General features: G+C 37.3%; 2 protein-coding genes across 26 annotated transcripts in view; one reads left to right on the top strand and one right to left on the bottom strand.

Moving 5' to 3' along the window:
- PAM (peptidylglycine alpha-amidating monooxygenase) overlaps positions 1–21,934 on the bottom strand; it is a 274,620-nt gene that overhangs the window by 2,729 nt on the left and 249,957 nt on the right. For 7 of the 13 annotated variants that reach the window (XM_042944532.1, XM_042944533.1, XM_042944534.1 and 4 more), the window contains 8 exons: positions 20,992–21,108; positions 18,903–18,975; positions 17,746–17,956; positions 17,127–17,327; positions 14,569–14,684; positions 9,471–9,570; positions 7,194–7,247; positions 1,715–1,918 (listed from right to left, as the gene is read on the bottom strand). In XM_042944532.1, the coding sequence (XP_042800466.1) occupies positions 1,715–1,918; positions 7,194–7,247; positions 9,471–9,570; positions 14,569–14,684; positions 17,127–17,327; positions 17,746–17,956; positions 18,903–18,975; positions 20,992–21,108 (1,076 nt within the window). The remainder of the gene's footprint in view (positions 1–1,714; positions 1,919–7,193; positions 7,248–9,470; positions 9,571–14,568; positions 14,685–17,126; positions 17,328–17,745; positions 17,957–18,902; positions 18,976–20,991; positions 21,109–21,934) is intronic. The other 6 variants (XM_042944536.1, XM_042944537.1, XM_042944538.1 and 3 more) reach the window with 1 other exon arrangement.
- GIN1 (gypsy retrotransposon integrase 1) overlaps positions 1–21,934 on the top strand; it is a 78,840-nt gene that overhangs the window by 45,274 nt on the left and 11,632 nt on the right. For 9 of the 13 annotated variants that reach the window (XR_006204377.1, XR_006204368.1, XR_006204363.1 and 6 more), the window contains one exon: positions 661–835. The exons of 2 other annotated variants lie outside the window; for them this stretch is intronic. The gene's annotated coding sequence lies outside the window, so the exon portion shown is untranslated. Of the gene's footprint in view, positions 1–660; positions 836–9,054; positions 9,806–21,369; positions 21,696–21,934 lie in introns of those variants that run through there. 2 more of the 13 variants (XR_006204364.1, XR_006204375.1) reach the window with 2 other exon arrangements.

Here is a 21,934-nt window from a genome sequence, read left to right as displayed (position 1 = left end):
TATGAATAAAGGTAATTTCATATGGTCTGACTTAGGTCTCTGCCTTCCCAACACACTCCTGTAAATTCAGTATTCTGTAACAGTGCCGTGTCACACGTGCTTACCGGTGAACAGGAGAGACCAAACCTTCTTAACTCCCCAGCTACTACTCCTTCCAGTGTGGCTGAATACCACCATTCCTGCTGCCTGGTCCCAGCCCCTTGTGTTCCTGATGCTCTGCGTATTTATCACTGCACTTACCACCCTCTGTTGTTACCTTTATAGACAGTCCTCTCTTTTTTTATGTTTCATCTATTCTGTGAGCTCCACTTATTTATTCAGTCATTTCCCCAACAACTATTTATCAAACCTCTAGTGCCAGGAACTGTGACTGTGCTGAGGATACATAAGTAAACAAGTCAACATGTAAGATTTTTCCTCTTTTGAAGCTTCCATCTAACTCCATGAAGACAACGACTATGTTTATCTTTGCTTCTGCTTACCACAGTTCCATACCCTTAACAGGGGCTCAAAAGAAGTTCCTTTTAGAGAGTTAATTGTATTTTTGAGAGCTTTATCAATTGCAGATGAACAGCAAACCAAAGTCCTAGAAAAATTCCCTTTCACAACTAATTAAATGGAATCCTCTGTTCTTTGTTTCTGTGTGCTTTTCTGTGTCAGGGCTTTGCCGTGGGCACTGAATCCCTGCCATGGTCGCCTTGGCCTGAAATAGAATCAGATGCTACTTCTTGATCGAATGCTGCCTCCCACCCTGGCCCACAGATTCCTTCCCCAACACAGTTGTAGACTCTTGCCTTAGAGCCTGGGAAGCCAGCCAAGGGACTGCTCCTGGGAGGTAAGAATCATGGGTTGGATTATTTGTTTGTTTATTTGAATGTCCTGAAAGGAACACAGCTCCTCTTCCTACACTATGATAATGATCTGATAAAATACTGATTCCAACACTGGACCCTGCCTTGTCTGGTGAAGGAAGGCTGATGGCCCAAATTGTGACTATTTAAAAGCTACTGAATGATGTATTGTAGGAATAAATAGTTAATTTCCTGAGAAAGTTGAGGTTTAAGATAAGTATCTTTTATGACTTATGACTTCTATTACTGTATTACCAATGACTGTTTTTCACAATCATTGGTGTTACTTGAGCACTTACCTGGTGGCAGATACTGTTGATAAATGCTTTATGTTTATTATTTCCCTTAATCTTCACACAACCTTGTGAGTATTTTATCCCTACTTTATAGATGAGGAAACTGTGGCTTGGAGAGACTAAGTAACTTGCCCAAGGTCATGTAGCTAGGAGCTAAAAGCCAGGACTAGCAGGGGAAATATATAACTCCCAAAGAATGGACCTAGGTATTTTGAGGCCTGGGCCTGTTTCTAACAGCAAGGATCTCCTCCTTCCTGACCCTAATTTATAGTGACTACATATCTACACAATTTCATGTGGAGACATTAACTGGGCTTATGCCAATTGCTAAAAGGCAGTATTAAAAGTTATATTTTAATCTAACTATCTAAATTTCTGAGGCTTCAGATACTTTTTCTATGGTGATACTAACTATAAACAATATTTGGAACATAAACAATAATATCCAAAAAGGCAGAGAGCATTTAGAAAAAACACTGAAAAAAATCACAACCAAACTTTGGGGATACTTAGGCCAAACACTCTTTCAAAGGTAGGTTCCAAGTTCAAGGGGCTCATTTTACTTGCCTCCAAAGGCCTTTGATTTTTTCCACCGAATAAATAAGGCAATGGCCAGCAGGACAACCACCGGAATAACCAGAAGGGTTGTAATGAGAACAATGGGCACTCCAAAGCCCGGCTCTTTGATCAGTTTCTGTTTCTCTTGCATCTTCTGCAACTCTGTGGAGGCCGGTTTGTTCTCCATTTTGTTTTCAACAACTGCCTCGGATTCTTCAGGGAAAGAAGAGTTCACAATATTCAACTGACTCAAAGATTCCAAAACCCAACCACCCACCCCTACCCAGTCAAATCAACAACTGCTCATAAAGAACTTGTTGAGTTCCGTGCATGTGGGGTTCACATTTCAATATCTGAATCTACCAAGCTAGCAGCAGGTATTGTGATTAGTAATATCCACCCAATGGTTTTGTACCTTTAAGTTGGTTTTCTTTGATCCTACCCTTTATTCCCCATAATTCCACAAAACAAATATCCTCCTTTTGCATTTTTTTCAAAGTTAAAATTAATAGGCAGTATGGTGCAGGCAAAGAATTGGTGTGCATACTACAGTCAAATGAATCTAGGCTGAAATCCTAGTTCTCCTATATAAATTAGCTGTGTAACTTTGGGCAAGTTACTTAAATAATCTGGGCCTTAGTAACCTCATCTGTAGAACTATGATGATAAACAAACAAACAAAACACCTCCTTTATAAAATTGTTGAGTGTGAATGTTTATCATAGAGATGGTGTTTAATAAGCATGTTTCCTTGTATCTTTAGTTTATGAATCTTGTTAATGTTCAATGAGTTACTGGCACATCACATGCACAGTGACACACATTAATTCTAGGATTTCAAACTGGAAAAAGAACTGTGTCCTTTTCAGGTTCTTTTATACAGTTCCTAGCAAGCCGTAAGTATACACAGAAGCACTGTATATATGATTCTGTGTATGATGAAAATAGAACAATTCTCTGGTATTGACTGGTACTGGGTAGATAACAGGCCTAAAGTACTGTTTGGGAAATGATTCAACTGAACCATATAAACTGCTTCAGGTATCTTAACAACTACTGACTTGAAGGTTGAGCCTTCCAACATTCTTGCCCTCCAGAAGCACATATGTGTGCTTGTACAAAAACCCTAGTGTGCAAAGTCTAGAAGTTACTATCATCTTTGCCAAAATGCTCACAAGATTTCTGGAACTTCAGTTTCTTGGTGTGATGTAGAGTGTATCATATGGCCTCATGGAAATTTTGACAAAATGGCAGGAATAGCTGGTTCAACACAATCAGGAAAATCTTTGGTTAATGTTTAATATGTGTTCACATTCTTAGTAGCTTGCTGGACAATTCTCCAAGGAAGGATTTCTCAAATTACTTAAGACACTATAAGCTTTTTGCTTATAAGTTTTTTGCAGCTATTTGCTTCAATGTTCTGAGCCAGCCTCCTTCATGATCTCAATGAAACCTACTGAGCACTTAGACTGTTTCAGGCAATGTTCTCATTTAATCATTACACCAAGCCTATGAGTAGGCATTGTTAGTATCACCATTTTACAGATGGCCCCATAGTCTTCATTTCCTTCTCTGTACTATGGTTAAGGGGAAACCATTATTTCAATTTTTTGTCCACTGGAGTGGCTCTTTGAAACTTCAGCAGGAGAGAAGGAAAGGGATTGGTTCGTAGATCTAGATGGCTCCAATTTAACCTGTCTGGATCTCAGTTTCCAAGAGGAATATAAGTGTGATTCTTACTCTTCCTGATCACTAATTGTTACATCTTTTTCTTCATTACTATAGGAGAGATAGGCAAATTGTTCTGTTTTACTTAAATTCCTTCTATATTTAAGCAGGAAAATAACAATAAATAGAAGACAAGATTAAAAAAACAGACCAAAGATACAGATTGGTAGTCAAAAATTTGTTGCCTTGAAAGAAGGATTTGTTTCTATTTGAAGGTGACTATAACCAGAATAATTACATAGCATTTTCTGTCATTTAGTGGGTTTGCTGGCACCAGAGACAATGGCTGTACCAGCTCATTTTCAGTTCCCTTTTTATAAAGGCAGAGCTAGGAGTGAGCTCCAGTAAAAGGAAACAAGAACTGTGAAGTAGGTGACAGACTAACAGAATCAGTTTAGCATTCACAGAGAGTATGCTGAGAATGAGGTAATAACCTCACTAAGGTATACACACTACACTTGAGAAATTCTTGATGTCCACATTCCCTTTGGTAATCTGAGTGCATCTACTAAAAATACACCAACATTCTAACTTTTGAACCTGCTGAAGTATGTTTAGATTTTAAAAAATACTCTATATCTTAAAGAAAGAGGATAAATTTAGATTTCCCAGTAAAAAAACAAAACAAAACAAAACAACAATATTGTTCTTTCTCAGGAACTTTTATAAGTGGAATAAAAAGTCTAAAAAATAGTTATGATTTAAGGAATTAAGGAATTTCAAAACAGTAACAATTCAAATTCTGCCACTTTTATTCTTTATCCTAAATTCTTTAACTGAAAATTAAATTCTTTAATTTGGAGCATCCCTGATGAAGGAGCAGTGAAGAAGCTCCAATATTATCCAGAACCTGGGGCTTCTGGAAGAGAGGGGCTGCCTCATGTGACATTTTTCTATCATGTACGATGCCAGATGTACTGCATTTTAAACAAAAATGTCTTCAAACAAGCTCTTCTGGCATCCCTATACATACTTGGAAATAAGTATAATTTTGAAAAGCTGACATACAGGAAGTTTTTTCCCTTCTTTAAAGCCCTGAGTTTAGAAAGGGAGCCTAGGTGCATTCTTGTGTGAGCTCACACACTCAAGCATGAACATGTTTCTTTCCCCTTGAGAGAGGGGAGAAGCCCAGAGACCTCTTGGAATTGGAATAACTCGGACAGTAAAGGAGAGACATTCTTAATACAGCAATACAGCAATTATTACCCAGTTTATTACAGACACAACTGACGACTGAAGGTTTTAGATGGCATACTAGCAAGTAACAGGAAAAGTGCAGATAGCACCAATGAGATTACTCTTTCCTTTCTTTTTATTACTATTTTTTTAATGCAGTGTGTTTCCCCTATAATATGTTGTTCTCCATAAGGCCTAAGACGCTAGCTGCCCTAGAGAGTTTCTTTTTATGTTACTGAGACTGATTCACTATCATCATCTTTTATTTGGGGAGCTAGGGGTAAAGGCTACGATTTTGACATCTTTCATCCCTAGCAACTTTATTTGAAAATGCTTTTCCTAAGTTTCTTGTCATCACACATTCTCTTACTGTGCAACTCCCTGTGAACACAACACTGGTTCTGAAACCCTGTTATTACTCATCAGTTATATGACCATTCACAGTTGGGATGAAGGTCATCAGAGGTTACTCAAATTTGGAAATTTATACAGCAGCTAAATCTGGAATGATGTTTCTCCCTCTCTTTTGTAAGGGATGGTTTAAATTAAGTTTTCAGATTTTGATAAAAGACAAACTTTTGGAGATTCAGCATGCTTTATACTCCTTTGTGTAATAAGGAAATAATCTTAAAAAAAGAAAGGTTTAATGAGAGTCATATGAATCCAACAGAGGACTAGAACAACTTCATTTGAGTTTGGGTATTTGAGTTTAGGTATTCCTATTAAAATGTGAATGTCATGACAAGATAGCTCAATGACATTTACTATTTGAACTCCTGTGTTCCGCCACAAGGCTGGGAGGTTTTCTGAATTCAGTCAGTGGTGTGCACTGAGGAAAGAGGACATGGTGTGGGGAGAGCGCTCACTGTTCATCCTTCATTGGCCAGGCGAGAAGAGATCAGTGTGGATGGGCTGTTCTCAACAATCCAAACACTATAATCTACGATTTTTATTTTATTTTATTTTATTTTTGGTGGGACTTATTTAAACAGAAGTGGCTTGAGGCCACTGTGAAATCCCAGAGATTTCAGAGTAAATACAACCATCCCCAACCTATAGCTCTTGGAAGAATTTATGGTAAATGAATTGGTGGCATTCATTTCTCCTCAGTAGTACAGGAATAGTGGTTACCAGCACAGACTTCAGTGGCAAATAAACTGTGGTTTAACCCCGGCTCTATCACTTAGTAGTAATTCTGATCTTCGATTTCCTCATGTGTAAAATGGGGATAATACCAAATTATCACATGGCTGGTGTAAGGAATTAATTTAGTAATTTTTGTATAGTTCATTGTTTGTGCTCCATGAATGATAGCTATTATTAATAATAATATATTTATTCCAGGGAAAACAACTCACTAATAATTCTGTATGTAACAATCATAGAAAAATAAAGGATCAGGAACTCTTCAATATGAGTGTGGTATCAATGCCACCCAGTAGAGTCACCTGTGTTGAATCTCTATAAATGCCAAACATTTGCTATTTATTTATTTTATAATATTATTTTACCCCTTTCAACCTTGAGTTGGCTATATTCTCTTATCTGCCTATATAAAATCCCTAAGCTCCCTCTTGGTTCTTGCTTCTTTGTATCTTTTCCCATCTGCTTTCATGAGAAAGGAAAACAAGTAAGCCTAGGGTTAAGTCTGAATATCTAGGTGAATCATTTGTAAAGCAACTAATAATGGAATCACTTTGCTTCTTAAACATTAGGAGCACCCTATATTGAGTTCTTAATTTTACATGACCATGTCAAAACCCTGCAGATAGTATAACGTGTACAAATATAAACTGATCCTAGAAAAGGAAGAGAATAATTTGACTAGGATTTCGAATTAAACCAGTGGTTGCTTAACAGTAGCTAAATTCCATTTCCCATTCCTGATAGTATGTACCAAAGCTATACTTATTTGTGTATATGCATATGCGTGCGCATGCACACACACACACACACACACACACACACACTCTCTCTCTCTCTCTCTCTCTCTCTCTCTCTCTCTCTCTCTCTCCCCCTCTCTCCCCTTATAGGTTATAAGTCTTTTGAAGTCAGGCACAGTTACACTTCCCTTAAACCAATTATAGCCCCTTATACATAGATGGCCCTCAGTAAATTTTGGGGCGATTGGTGCTAAGATTGGAGCTTAGGGAACAGCTCATCTTGTCAGGCCCCTATAACAGTAACTCACCAAAGATATGTTTTTCACTCATTTAGACTACAGCCCATTATGGAAGGCCTTTTCCAGTATACTGGATGGTATTTTTCTGCTTGTCTGAGGTTAATGTACTTCTAAAAGTGGCTGGCTTACTTTTTTTTCCTCTTTGAATGTCTTTGGCCCGCTTGTTCAGAATCACTTTCTATCACTTGAAATCAGTGAATTTGAGCTCATTATTACCAGTCCATTTAAGAGAGAAAACAGTAGCAACATGCAGGTTTAAAGGCTCAGTACATAGTAGAAGTTATGGATGATTTACCGGATTATATTTTTAGTCTGATATTTTTTAATGTGCAATCAAGAGCCATAAAATAATTCAGCACAAATAGTCTTGGGTTTCACAGTCATAAGAGGAATCTGACCAACCTTTGATTTCCTGGACCTCAATGCCAGCCTTTTTTACTGATCGATGTTCCATTTCTGTAAATAGCACAGCAAAGGAAAAAGAAAATCAAAATCTCCAAAAAAGATTTGAAAACTTAATTCTGACATTAATTTTCCTTAATAGCAAATATTTTCTCACTTCATCAAATGCAATATCATATTACAGAAGAGTTTTAAGACAAACCACTAATTTGGTGCCAGGCCCATGAATCCTGGATACAGTCTCCTAGGGAAAGCTGAAACATTTCTAAGCTCTTCATATTCAAAATAAGATTTTCCTTGTGGAGTTCATAATGAATGTATTTTTGAAATATCAAGTGGTTCTGTTTTTATATGGACATGGACTGATGACTAACTCTGCCATGTTTGATTACCAGTATTCTAGCTACATAAGTAGATTTCACTAGTTAAATAGCAGAATGCAAAGACAGGGGACATTTGTTTAGCCTCCGATGGCAGTCTTACTGTTCCAAAAGTACTGTTTTCGAGATTTATTATTCAGTTGCATTCTGGACTCCAGAGAGCGTTTTTCTCTTTCAAAGCTGAATGTTTATTGCAGCGCTTCTCAACCAAGGGATTGTCAAAACCACTTGGGAAGACTTTCCAAAATACACATATTGTCACCCTCTTCTTTCTATAGATCTTGAGTAGGATCTGGCCACGTGTTTTGAAAGCCCTCCCCACCGTGACTTGGATATGCATCTCTGTTGAGTACTGACCACTAGGATGGTATAAAGACCCTCAGACCAGAATCTTAATGAGTTCAAGTATCATATTCCTGTCTGCAAAATGAAGATACTGTCTAGATTTCTGAGGTCTTTTCTATCTTGAAAGCTATTCATTTTTTTTTTTTTTTAATTTGGAAAAGCCTGGATTTAGTCTTGGATTTGGGAATTATCCATCTATTTACTTTCCTGTCTGCCACACGTTCTGGTTCCTCTTTGAGGAGGCAGATGGTGGGAAAGCTACACTTACAAGGGGAATGTAAGGCTACTGCTGGAATAGAACAGTCCACAGACATCTCTGTGCCCTCAACTCTAACTGGGTCCTTATTACAAAACAGCAAAAGCTACTCAAAGGACAATTCTGAAGATAGCAGTTATCAAATTTACTTGGGTTCCAAGATCTGTATGCTCAACGATTAAAGTTTTTGGACTCTTGATATTACTTCTCTTTCTTATAACTTACTTCTTTTCTTTGTTGTAATTTTCACTTTTCCTTGTTATAATTAGTATTTATCTTCATTAATTCCAAATGACCTTATTATCTATCTAAAATTGCTTGTTGCAGTTCCTGATACCTCAGCTTTACTGTCTTCCATTCTTTAATTCTTTTCCTTAACCCTATCTTCTCCTATTGTTTCTACCCTTTTTTTTTTTTTTTTTGAGAGAGAGAGAGAGAGAATGTGAGTGGGGGAGAGGGACAGAGGGAGAGAGAGAGAATCTTAAGCACGCTCCACACTCAGCATGGAGCCTGACGTGGTGCTCGATCCTATGACCCAGGGATTATGACTGACCTGAAATCAAAAGTCAGACACTCAATCGACTGAGCCACCCAGGTGCCCTGGACCCTGTTTAATTGAGAAACTTGTTTTTAGTATGATGTCAGAGGCTAGGTTAGTATACTTTTCAAGAATTAGAAATAATGTCCAAATTGCCATTAGAAAATCCCCAAAAGTAGCTGGCTTGATCCTAATGGGGAAACTCTTCTGTCCCCAGACATAATTTTGAGTTATGTGAAACAACAGTTCAGTATTCTGAACAAGCTGAAGTCTAAAGGAGAAAATGCAGTGCTTCCTGCTTGGGATACTATGTGTCTGACACAGATGTGCTGGTGCTCCTAGGTGCTCGGCAGCTACCGAGAGCTGAAGAGCCACATGGGAAGTGACACCAGGGTGGAAGCCAGTAGCTCCTCTGCTTTGCCAAAGCCATCATCTCCCTCTGGAACTAACTTGGAATTAACATTGGCTTTCAATGTAACAGACATTATTCCAGGCATCAAGAATTTCCTGTGGAGTATCTGTGGAAACAAGGAGATAACTGCCAGGAAAAAAAAAAAAAAAAAGTGTTTCTCTCTACTTTTGAAAAATCAGCTTAATCCCTGAAATGAAACCAAACAGGTCGTTTAACAACTGCCAATTATGCTTTGATTTCCTTCTCCTATCAATAAAAAGAGAAGGGAATGCAAATATTTTTTTCACATACTCTTAAGCGATGCAACTGAGGGAAAATGTGGACAATAATACTCTAAAAATCATACTTTCAGTCAGGGTGAACTTCCACACAGTGTTGGTGTGAGCATCTCCAACATACACAGTCCCATCTTCTGACGCAGCAATATCGTGAGGCATGTCAAAGTGCTGCCAGAATAAAAATGAGGGTGGTGAGCCTACACTTGAATTCTTCATGAAAAGGCAGAAAAACAAAGCAAAGCACACAACAAAGCAAGAAGCCTATGAATCAAACCAAACAACCTATAATCTGTCAAAGCAACTCTAGGCCAAGAAGAAGCATTCACTCATTCACCAGGCACCGACTCTGCCACCTCGGGAAATGCCAAGGGACCCTCACCACTGACTTTCAAATCTTTTAAAAGTGAGCATTTATAGGAAGATTAATTTTTTACAGTTTTGTTTACTTGCTGTTACATTAGCCACCTATTTAGTTATATGTATTTTTGCCTCCATGTTTCTTTCTTCTTTTAATCACTATCACATTTGCCTGTTTTAATTTACACAAGTAAAAAAAGACTGAGTATTAATTTTTGTTATTGCTCCCATCAAGCTACCTACCATATGCTACCTGACAAGCTGTTTATACGTTACTGATAAGAGGAGTCATTTCAAAGTTTCAGGGCATTCAGTCTGAATGCATCCAAAGTGATACGCAGCAAATGTGGGGTTTGCTTACTCTGAAGCCCAGTATTTGTAGTATTTTCAGTCAGCAAAAGGAAACAAATAGAGTGTTTCCTGCAAGTACTTCCTGTTTTTTGTTTTTTGTTTTTTTTACCTATTTCAATATTCAGTGGTTTAATGTTTTTCTTCATGACATAGTTCCATTTCAAATCATTGCCATCTCAGTCATGAGGACATGAGACAGGGGAGCACTTTCTGTGACTTTCCTAAGGTCACTAAACTAGTTCCTGGAAAAGCAGCCTTAAAATGTTGTGCTGCTGCCATTTCTGTCTGGCTACTGAAGCTTTCGGAGGTGCCACGTGTCCACCAGCTGGTAGGACATGGATGATTTTTTTCACCTTTGAGGTCAGTAGGCCTGAGTATACAGTTCTCGGAAATATGACCAGTGCGTGTGAACAGGAGCAATTATCCTGCCTGTGGTCTTATCAAACAGAATCTGCCCACTTCAGTTTGCTGAGTACAAAGGGCACCGATGAGGCAAACCACTGTTCCTAGCTCACTTTAGGCGGGCAGAATACATGCTGTGGAGATACTATTGTACTTTGCGAATCAGCAACAATTTGTCACCCTGAAAAGAAACATGAGACAGCCATGCCAAGGAGGCTCATTCCCTCATACTATCAAATGAGCTGTGACAAATGCACATGAGAAGAACAGAAAGCCAGAAATCAAAATGTTGCCTTGTTGAAATCTCACAAGCCAGTCATTAAATGTTCATCTTTATTTTGGGTTCAGCTAATACGTGGCAACAGACTTGTAAATTCTAGGCAGTTCCTCTTCTGTACCAAAATATGTTCTTAGAAACTGCTTTGCAAAGCATATGGTTGTAAAGTGCTACATATTTTCTGATAGGAAAAATAATATAAATAGGTGAGGGGGAAATGTGTGAACTCGTCATTAGCTAAGGACTTTGGTTTAAATAAATCACAATATGTCATCAATTCCATGCTACAATAACAATGAACTTCTCTCTGGTTCTCAAGCTGATCCAGGGAACCAGGGGTTCTGCTGGAGATACTCTGCGGCCATTGGAGGGGCTGAGGGGGGAGAAATAGTGGATGCACTCAACTGTAATTTCTTTAATGAACTATTCTGTTTTGTGTTATCTGAAACAGAAAATCATGTTGTAAGCTTTAGGATTTCAGAGTTGAATGGATTTAAAGACCTTCCAGTCTAGGCTTTGTAAACTTTTCTGAGGTTTCTCCTCTCTCCTCTTGAAGTACCCCTCCCTAGCAAAGTAACACTGACAAGAAAGAATGACAGCATCCTCCTGGGGCATCTGATGACACAGCCCAGGGCAATCAACCTGCTCTCAAAATCTTATATTCTGTCTTAAAACTGCATAAGGGATTTGTGTTCTCTGTACAGTTATGTTTTCTTCAACATAAAATAATGTTTAAACTTACTTAATATGAAGTAAAATAGCTCTCTAAGAAGTTGCACCGAGTTATGTTGTAGTTTAATATAATCCATTGGTATATGGATGTGTACCTCCGGGAATTAAAAGGTTAAAACACATTTTAGGGTCTAAAGACTTGTGTTTATGATCCAGGTGTGCTACTTACTCTGTAGCTTTGGATAAGTAATTTCACTTGTGTGAAATTTGGAGTTCAAATCCTATCAAATACTGTAATTTTAATCTCCATTGTTAAGGTTAGAGAAACAACATAAATATAGGCTGGTTTTTGTTTTCTGTTTTTGGTTTTTTTTTCTTTTCGCTTGGAGTGGCAGGGATCCATTCCATTCCAGCCTGAAGAATGTGTGTGCAACCAGATGTTAGGGACCGTAGGCTTTCTTGTGATAATGGGGGTAAGAAAGTGGAAGGTAACTGTGTATCTTTTGCCCTGATCTTTACTGTCCTACGGTCTGAGCCTCCCTGCATAGACATAAAATGAAGCTCATACATTCAGGCATAAACTTTTCTAAAGAATGTAACAGAAGAGAGAACTGAAGTACATGGGGAAATATGTAGTGGACAGGCACAAACAGGTACACATTATGCAAAACCTGACTTTTGATTTGAAAGAAGAATCTCTTCATACTTAGGAATCAGAGTACCATATGGTTCCCTTCACCCAAATTTAATCTTTGTGATGATAATGTGATTAAATGGGAATTCTGAGAGATTCATCAACTGATGTTAGTTTACAGAGTCAACACAGAACAAATTTCTACATTTTGTTGTAAGTCCTGTTTATTGAAAGGAAAAGCAAATTTCACCTTGGAGTTAGACTCTCTATTTAAGTTTGCTATACTGACTTACGACTTACATCTTGTGACTTATTCATTGTTGAATGTCTGATGAACGCTAATGTTTAGGCATAATGCTTTCTAAGATTTTCATTCATGGCTGTTCATATTTTTATGAGAATAAGGCTCATGTAGAATTTAGCTTCTTGCTTAGCCCATAGTTTTGCTTTCTAGATGCATATATGAATTAAAAGTTAATGTCCTGGTTGACACAGTATATTATATTAGCATTAAAAGAACAATTATTATATTAGCATTAAAAGAACAATCAAGGCAAACACTGTTCTAATACAAAGTGAAGACCTGAAAGAAAGTTAAGTCTCTTACTTTATCAATAGATATGAGGAAGTTAACTCAAAGGGGCAAAACAATGAATATCAGATAATCAGTAAGGATCTGCAACACTACTGAAGTAAAATAGATATTATCAATGTAATGAATTTCTTTCTGAAGGGTACTATGATTGGATATTTGATTCTGTATAGCTTTTCAGGTAAAATACGGTGAAAAGTCCTTCTTGTTGCATATCAATAGAAACTTAGGAAAAATAAGGAATTTGTACTACAGTCTTTAGTTCAGATTCAGTTTGGTTCAGCTCAGATCTTGTAACTTTAGCTAAAACTCCATTTGAGGAAGAGGCCATGTAGGCTATGTCCTGTTCTGTTCACCACCATATCCTTAGTTATCTAACATGGCGTATGACAGAGTAGGGAGTTAATAAATATCTCTAGGATAAATAAATCCCAGACTAGCTGTCAGTAGTCTCACAGACATATTTCTCAAATATTGAGACACTTTAAAGTTTGTTTTTTTTTTTTAATCTAGCAAATTTGGTATTTTAAAGAATACTGTAAGAATTATGAGTATGGAGATAGTTTGTCCAGTGCTTTATGGCAACTGCATTTTGATCCAAGTAAAGCCAATAAATATTTGCATGTTTTGAAAAATAACTCTTATTAAAGCAGCATTTTGGCAGGCTGAATTTTTTTTTCTTTTTTTTTTTTCTTTTACTTAAAATTTAAATCCAGGTTAGTTAACATATGGTGTAATAATGTTCCATCACTTACATCTAACACCCACTGCTCATCCCAACAAGTGCCCCGTCTAATGCCCATCACCCATTGAGCCCATCCCCCTACCCAACACCCCTCCAGCAACTCTCAGTTTGTTCTCTGTATTTAAGAGTCTCTTATGGTTTGTCTCCCTCTCTGTTTTCACCTTATTTTTCCTTCCCTTCCCCTATATTCATCTGTTTTGTTTCTTAAATTCCACATATGAGTAAAATCATATAATATTTATCTTTCTCTAATTTCTCTTAGCATAATACACTCTAGTTCCATCCATGTTGTTGCAAATGGCAAGATTTCATTCTTTTTGATTGACAAGTAATATTCCGTTATGTATATATATACTACATCTTCTTTATCCATTTGTCAGTCGATGGGCATTTAGGCTCTTTCTTTAATTTGGCTACTGTCGATAGTGAGCAGGCTGAATTTTCTAAAATTGATGTGCTGCCACAAGTACATCTAGGAAGTTTATACGAACAATCTGATCATTCAGGCAGTCATACTGAAGAGAAAGTACATTGAAGAGACAAAAGAGCTGTGGGCATGATGAACCAGACAGTGTGTTTGTAAACAAGCAGTATTAGAATAAACAGTGGTAAGCCATTTGTGAAGTCAAAACTAGCCTTTAGTCTCTTATCTAAACCAAGCCTTTAGGACTTAAACTCCAGGAAGTGCTATTTTGAAGTCTTGTTGCTCAATGTAGTAACAGCTTACAAAAAGCAAACGAGATTTCTGTTGGATCTAAGAGAACTACAAAAGTACAATTTGATATACTGTGGTATCTTCTCTACTTGGATGAAACCAGGAAAAGACATTATTATTATTTTTTTTTGGTGTTCTAACTACAGTGAATTTCAACCTGCTATCCTGCGTGAAGTCTACTAAGAACCTTAGAAAGCATACAGTGTTGCTTTGTATCTGAAGAAATTGATCTAAGAACAGACAAGGATATTTATTCTAAATAAAACATAGTAACAGGAAACCCCTATCAACCTAGCTAAGACGGTTGGTTATCACATCTCCTTAAAGATTTTAAAAATTATTCAAGTACAAATCGAATGCCAAGATTCCTATTTTAGTTTATTCCCATGAAAACTGATACCTAGGCAATATATGTGAATACCTTGCGCACTGGCTTGAAGACATCCATAATTTCCCCACTGGAAAAGTTCAACACAAATCCCTGTACAGGTTCTTGGTCCCCAAAGTAAGGCTTCCCATTCACTGCAAAGAGCAAACCTGTGACAACACATCCAGTTAAACACTCTTTAAAATATGGAGAAAACTGGCCTTCAAATATATACATGTACGTTACACAGACTATTAATATAGGGTCAGCCTGGTCCTTATAATTGAAAACAAAAGAAAATAATACACTAAGCAAATTTATCTTCTTAAGTAATAACAACAGGGGCAAACAGGTTAAGGGACTAATCTTGCAATAGGAAAACCAGGAATTACAAGGCCTCTCCATTTAGGAAGACAGTAAAAATCAGGAATACACACATACTGATATAGATATAGATACATAGGCTTAGGAATAGATCTAGATGGAGAGACATATCACAGACATCCTAGTGATAACCTTTACATAAATTATTGTGGGATGTTAGATCTTTTAAAAAATAATATCTGCTATCCTTACCAGAAGAATCAGAGAAAAATACACAAAGGCAATACGTGATGTTATAGCAGAAACAGAATAATATGATTTTAAACAAATGAAGTTTGAAAATGTGAGATGCATACTTCAGATTATCAAAGACCTACTTTTTCCTAATTAAAAAAATCAGACCATCTTTTCATTATTTATTTATTTTTAAATGTTTATTTTGAGAGAGGGAGAGAGGGAAAGAGAGTGTGAACGGGGGAGGAGCAAAGAGAGAGGGAGAGTGAGAGAATCTCAATCAAGCAGGCTTCACGCTTTCAACATAGAGCCTATCGCGCGGCTGAATCTCACAAACCATGAGATCATGACCTGAGCCGAAATCAAGAGTCAGACACTTAACCAAATGAGCCTCCCAAGTGCCCCTAAACCACCCTTTTAATATTAACTTCATGAATACTTTTTGTAGCAAAATTATATTTCTTAATATAGTAGTACTTATAAAAAATAATGGAAACAGTGATGTTTGGCTTAAACACTTCAGATGATTGAATATTATGTTTTAAAGAAGTAAAACACAAGGGGCGCCTGGGTGGCGCAGTCGGTTAAGCGTCCGACTTCAGCCAGGTCACGATCTCGCGGTCCGTGAGTTCGAGCCCCGCGTCAGGCTCTGGGTTGATGGCTCGGAGCCTGGAGCCTGTTTCCGATTCTGTGTCTCCCTCTCTCTCTGCCCCTCCCCCGTTCATGCTCTGTCTCTCTCTGTCCCAAAAATAAATAAAAAACATTGAAAAAAAAAATTAAAAAAAAAAACAACAAGTGAAACACAATAAAATACACATCAAACTAAATGACTGTTGAAGATCCTTTCATCTTTTTTTTAAGGATTCCAGGAAAAGGTTCTTCAGCGTATCATACTAAGAAAAAAATAAATACTATGACAATCAACTACTGTTGTGCAATATTGTAGAGAGAATTCCAAATATAATACACTTTGTCTTTGCTTAGATTGTTTTTAACCAGATTTTCTCTCATCTTCTCTCTTAATGTTTTTCTCTTCATATTTGATTTATTTTTATTCACTATGAACTTGATCACCCTCTTTTTAAGTGAATGGACTTGCCAAATTTATTCCTTAGATATAAAATAAAAACCAACATGAGAATTTCTTTTTCACTGACATTAATTTATGAGTCTTTTATCACTTCATTACTTATTCCTTGTGGAAGCCAAATTTGCTCCTTATCTGCATACTTGAATCCATTTATTCCATGTCCTAAATAAACTGGGGGCAGCTTGGGAAGACAGCAGGAATATGCAACTTTAATAAAACAAGAAATGTAAATATAACAGTGGTGGCTACAAATAGTCAATACTACTTTAATATAGGTACACCTATATTTATGAAATACATTATAAAAATTATATATAGTTTAGAAATATATTTTCAGTTGTTCAGTATTAATGATTTAAAGAAATCTTATGCAAGTTATTTTGTAATATGAATTAACTGGATCTTATGTCATAAGTTTATATTATTTTTCTGATTTTCTTCACACCAAGAAAATCTATTTTGAAAATAGGAAACAAAATTCTGGATTTTACTGGTCACTCCTCCTGACATTTAAATACAAGCCTCACTTAATTTACATATTTATCTTCGGGAAAAAACTTGGCCACTGCTTTTAAAAAAAAAATGTGGCGCAGAAGCATTTTGGATACTGATTTTTCAGACACACACCATCTGTTGATGATGTGTGAAGACATAATATGAATCATTTAATAACTAGAGCAAATGATCATCATTAAGGAAAAATGAAAATCAATGTTTGGAAACAATTTTTGAATCCATTACACACAGTTAAGTTTGAGTTCTTTCTTATTGCTGAATAAAGAACAGGGTCACCTGAGTTGAAAATGATTTACAAGGCATCTTTACACTCAAAGAGTGTAAGATCTGATAAAGCATCTTCAATCCCTTAATGAGAAAAAAATTATAAGAGTATACTAAGATAAGAGAAGTAACTTGTAAGGATAGAGGACAGCATGATAAAATATAACAAATAAAGATGAAATACCTGGTATATATGAAATCGCAAATACGTTTCTTCCAAATGACGCATGCTTAATCTCTCGCACAAATTCTTTGGTGTCAGTTTTAAAACACTGGATTCGACCATTTTCCCTGTCTGCCACACATAATTGGCCCAAATGAGGCACAAGAGCCAAGCTGTGAGGAACCCTGAACTGGCCTGGTTTAGGATTGCTCCCAGAAGATTCTATAGAAGAAAGAAAAATCTCGGCTATACAATTTGTAAAATCACCCAAACCTCTAATGTTAAAGTTTTCTAGTTTTCCAAATTCATGATAGTAAACCATTAAATATTTGGAACCAGGGGAAAAATGAGGTACTAAGTTTGTTCTAGAATATCTCTTACCCACAAACACATTACAGATTTTCTCCCTTTTTGGACAAAGTTTTCAGGTTGAGGCATTCTTTTTCCCTTTCACAAGACTGTGTGTGTGCGTGTGTGTATGTATGTGTGTGAGAAAGCTGGCAACTGGGTGCAAACAAAGGCCATGCTTTTCCCACTGGAGGGGACAATTAAATCCTAGAGAATGTGAGGGGTGGCCAATCTCTAGTTCCTAGTGTTATTGGCTAAGAATAACAATTAGAGATCAAGTCTTATTGAGTACCTTCTCCCCACTGTGTGATGAACGTTCCAGTTGGTGAAAATTGCACAATCCGACTGTTGCAGTAACCGTCTGAGACATAGATGGTTCCAGTGTCTGGATCCACAGCCACATCAGTGGGTTGACAGAAGTGATTCTGGTCACTGCCTGGTTGCATGCTCCTTCCCAGGATTAACAGAGGACCACCTTTACTGTTTGGATCCAGTTTGAACACCTTTTTAACAAGGAACAAAAGCCTTACCCACTTCGCATGGTTACTAGTGGCACACTCCTGCCTTACAAGACTTTCACAGGCAATTATAGTGTAAGCTCCCAGAGATTTATTTAGAGGAAGATACTTTGTAGAACTGGATGGGACTCTAAAGATCATTTGGTCTGATTCCTTCATTTGATAAGGGAGGCCCTTAGACATTAAGTAATCTGCTCAAGGTCATCCAGGTAATTAGTGGTGAGGGGAGACTAGTACTTGGATGTCTTGTTCCACCCACCTCACACTTCCTTTTGGGTCTCTCCTTGGCTAATGTAATAATAGTACAATGCTCTCCCAATAATACATGAGCAATGAATGTTTACTGAGATGATGTTTGAAGACTCTTACAGTTATGTCTTCTGAGTTCTAGTTGTGTTTTTTTTTTCTAGTTTTCATACCTCTTTGCCACTTATTCATAAAATGGTTAGTAGAGCTTATCTTCTGAGAGGAAGACTTTAGGCTATTCTGTGATAGAAATATAATTTCCTTTAAAAACAACAAAAATGTTTTATACATAAACATGAATGTACTAAAGACCTTGAAGGATTTATAGATTAAGGTAGTTTAAAACAACAAGTGACAAAACAGAACTAAGACTTGGGGATGCAGGAAGGAAAAGCAAATGTGGAAAAGCCAAGAAGGAGGGTGGGATGGCCTATACAGTGGTCAGGGTGAAGCCTCACATCAGGCCCTTAAGTGTCCCACCAGCCCTGCAGAGAAGGGTGACTCGGTTACGTACATATTAGCTCTTCCTGGCACTGAGTTCAAAAAGAAAATTTTCAGTTTTGGCAGTTGTATTTTCTTGTTATCAACTTCCTGGGTGACAGAAAAATACCCACACAGCTCTAGAGCATATCAAAAGCATAACTCCATGAACTTCTAGTTGAATAACTGCCAAATGGAAGATTACCTGATGCAGAGCAACGTCTGTGACCCAATAATTTCCGTCTTTATCTATGCTCAAGCCATGGGGCAAGTAAAACCTGCAAAATAAAAATAATTGTCTTAATTGTACAATTACTCCCAAAGCCCACATGAGAGGAATTTCTTGATAATTAATCTGTAAAGGTAATATAAATTGATAAATTGATAAATGGGTACCTGCATTCCTAAAGACCAACATAAGTTAAATGAAAATGCCTGTTATCACAGAAACCTCCTTGTGACAAATCTTAAATGGCATTTAATCTTTCAAAAACCCATAAGTGAAGCCTACAACCAATTACAAATATTTATTACAAAGTATGGTATATTAAACAACACAAATCACATCAATTTAAAAATGAGTTCAAGGGTAATATTACCATTTTAGAAATGTGCATAAAGCAAATTGTGTAGAAAAATACAAATGGATTTATATAGTTTGAATAGCTTCAGTATACTTCAAGGTAATGTAATGAATGCCGTATTAATATAAAATATTAATTCTATGACTCAAAAGCTTTAAGAGCGTCTCCTAAACACAATAAAACCCAACAGAACATCTTCCAGCAGACAGGGGCTGTGTTCATCTAAGCAAAGTGAAGTAGTGTTCTGGATAATCATTAGAGAAGGTTAATCTATTTAACAAAATCAGTTGGAATGATGTGGGTGGGAGAACTGTAATGTACACAGAGGCTCACAGGCTTAAGGAACTTAGAATTAACAAACACCTGGACAATATCTTAATGTGGTTTGGTCACATGACATCCAACAATCCACAGGCTGTTTGTCAGCTTCTAGCCTTAACCAAGGTGTTGACACCACAGATTCTTTTTTCATGTGCCAAGATGGGAACACCCTGACCTTGACTAATTGACTGAACTACATCTGTGTTTTGGTGACTGAATGTGAGAGTTATGATTTGCTTTCAATACAGACTCCCCATGGCTGGCCAGGTTCATTCGGCAACAGTTGCTCTGCCTTTCTCTGATTCCCTTCTGGAAAAAGAATGTTTCTGATTCATTAGTAAAGCATAGAAGAGACAGGTTCAAATACACGAAGTGATAAAGCTGGTATTAGGATTTGGCCCCTGACTCCACCATCTTAGAATCCTATAAAAAAGTATCACCATCTCCATAAGCAGCTGCACTCAGGTGGATGGATGGCTCCCTGGCTTTTCCTGTGCCTAGCAGACGGAGCAGGGTCTAGTTCCTCAAGCTGCCAGGTTAAAATGGTTGAGGACACTCTGTAAGCAGGTGCCCTTCCTTTCAATGACCACGAATATCAGCCAACTTTTTTTTTTGGTTGCCAAATGTCATCTAGGAATAAGAGCAAATAATAAGCGGCTTTCAAGGCCAAATTACCTATGCATGCTAAGAAAAGCTAAAAATGCCATTTGTTTAGTCTTCCCTTTGAGATGGGAAGAAAGAAGCCTTTTTCCTTAATGTTGATTACTTGATGAGTTTGGTTATGTAACTTTTACGCTGAAAAAATTTTTTTAATCTTCAAATCTAAGCTGACTAGCAGCTCACTTCATTAGCTATGTGTATCAATGGTTCTATGAAGTTTGAGTACCTATTAGAATCACCTGGGGAGCTTTAAAAGTACTGTTTTGATGCCTGGGCCTCATTCCAGACTAATTTTTCTGTAGCTTCCCAGGTGATTCTAATTTCAGTTTAGAGCCACCTATTTAGAAAATGAAAGATGGGATGGCCCAATTAGTCGCCTGCTTTCTTAAGCTCCGCTTTTTTGCCACTGTTGTACAATACACCCTTTACAGGACCAGAGCCAGTGACACACTTTGATAAAATATATGCAGCAAGAGCCTTAATAACAACATAAGTAGGGGAGCCTGGGTGGCTCAGTTGGTTAAGTGTCTGATTCTTGATTTCTGCTCAGGTCATGATCTCACATGTGGGATTGAGTCCCTCATTAGGCTGTCTTCTCTCAGCAAGGAGCCCACTTGGGATCCTCTGACTCCCTCTCTCTCTGCCCCTCCCCCATGCGCTCGCACACGTGCACGCTCTCGCTCTCTCTCAAAAATAAAACATTTAAAAAAAATAAGTAATTTAACTCACAGATTTTTTCCACTGGACTGTAGTACTGCAGCATTATTTGGATCTATGACAAGAATAGTGTCTTCTTCAATTGGCCCCAGTCCTCTTTGCTGGTAAACAAACATGCTGTCAAAAGAGCTTAAAACAAACAAACAAACAAAAGCATTAGAATGGAAAATAAACCAATGAGAAAGGTCAATGAGCTTGAGAAATGCAGACCATTCACTTGAGATTCTAAATACACAGTCAACCAAAGAGCTTAGACTTTGATTTCATTCTTTGTCCTTCACATTTCTGTACCTTTGATTACATATATATATATATATATATACCAATATATATAGGGGTAATTACATACATAATTACAAATATAATTACATCTGTACCGTTTGACTGTAGAACTATGCTGCTGAGAGGGGCCAGGGGAACAACGACATGGGGACTGCCTGGAAATGCAAGGTCTCAGACCCACTGAATCTGAAGTCCATACTTTTCACAAGAACCCCAGGTGATTCATATTCACATGAGAATTTAAGAAATACTACCAAGAACTCTTATTTTTTCAAAGCTCCTCAAAATATTTTAATTCAATAGCTATTTTCTTTGAAACTACAGAAGGAAGCATAACTTATTTTAACTCACACTGTAATAAGGAAAGTGTAAATGATAGCAGGAAGGAATATAAAATGTTTGCTATAGTATTTGCCATAAGAACCGCATGCAAATACAAATATTTTTAAAATTATTTTTAACATTTATTCATTTTTGAGAGACACAGTGTGAGCAGGGGAGGCAGAGAGAGAGAGAGGGAGACACAGAATCCAAAGCAGGCGCCTGGCTCTAAGCTGTCAGCACAGAGCCTGACGTGGGGCTCGAACTCACAAACTGCGAGATCATAACCTAAGCTGAAGTCGGACGCTTAACCGACTCAGCCACCCAGGTGCCCCAACATGCAAATACATAA

Source organism: Panthera leo, chromosome A1 (assembly GCF_018350215.1).
Source record: "Panthera leo isolate Ple1 chromosome A1, P.leo_Ple1_pat1.1, whole genome shotgun sequence".
In the NCBI taxonomy this organism is placed as follows: domain Eukaryota; kingdom Metazoa; phylum Chordata; class Mammalia; order Carnivora; family Felidae; genus Panthera; species Panthera leo.
The sequence above is the reverse complement of the archived record's forward strand: the minus strand, read 5'-3'. Positions and strand labels throughout refer to the sequence as shown.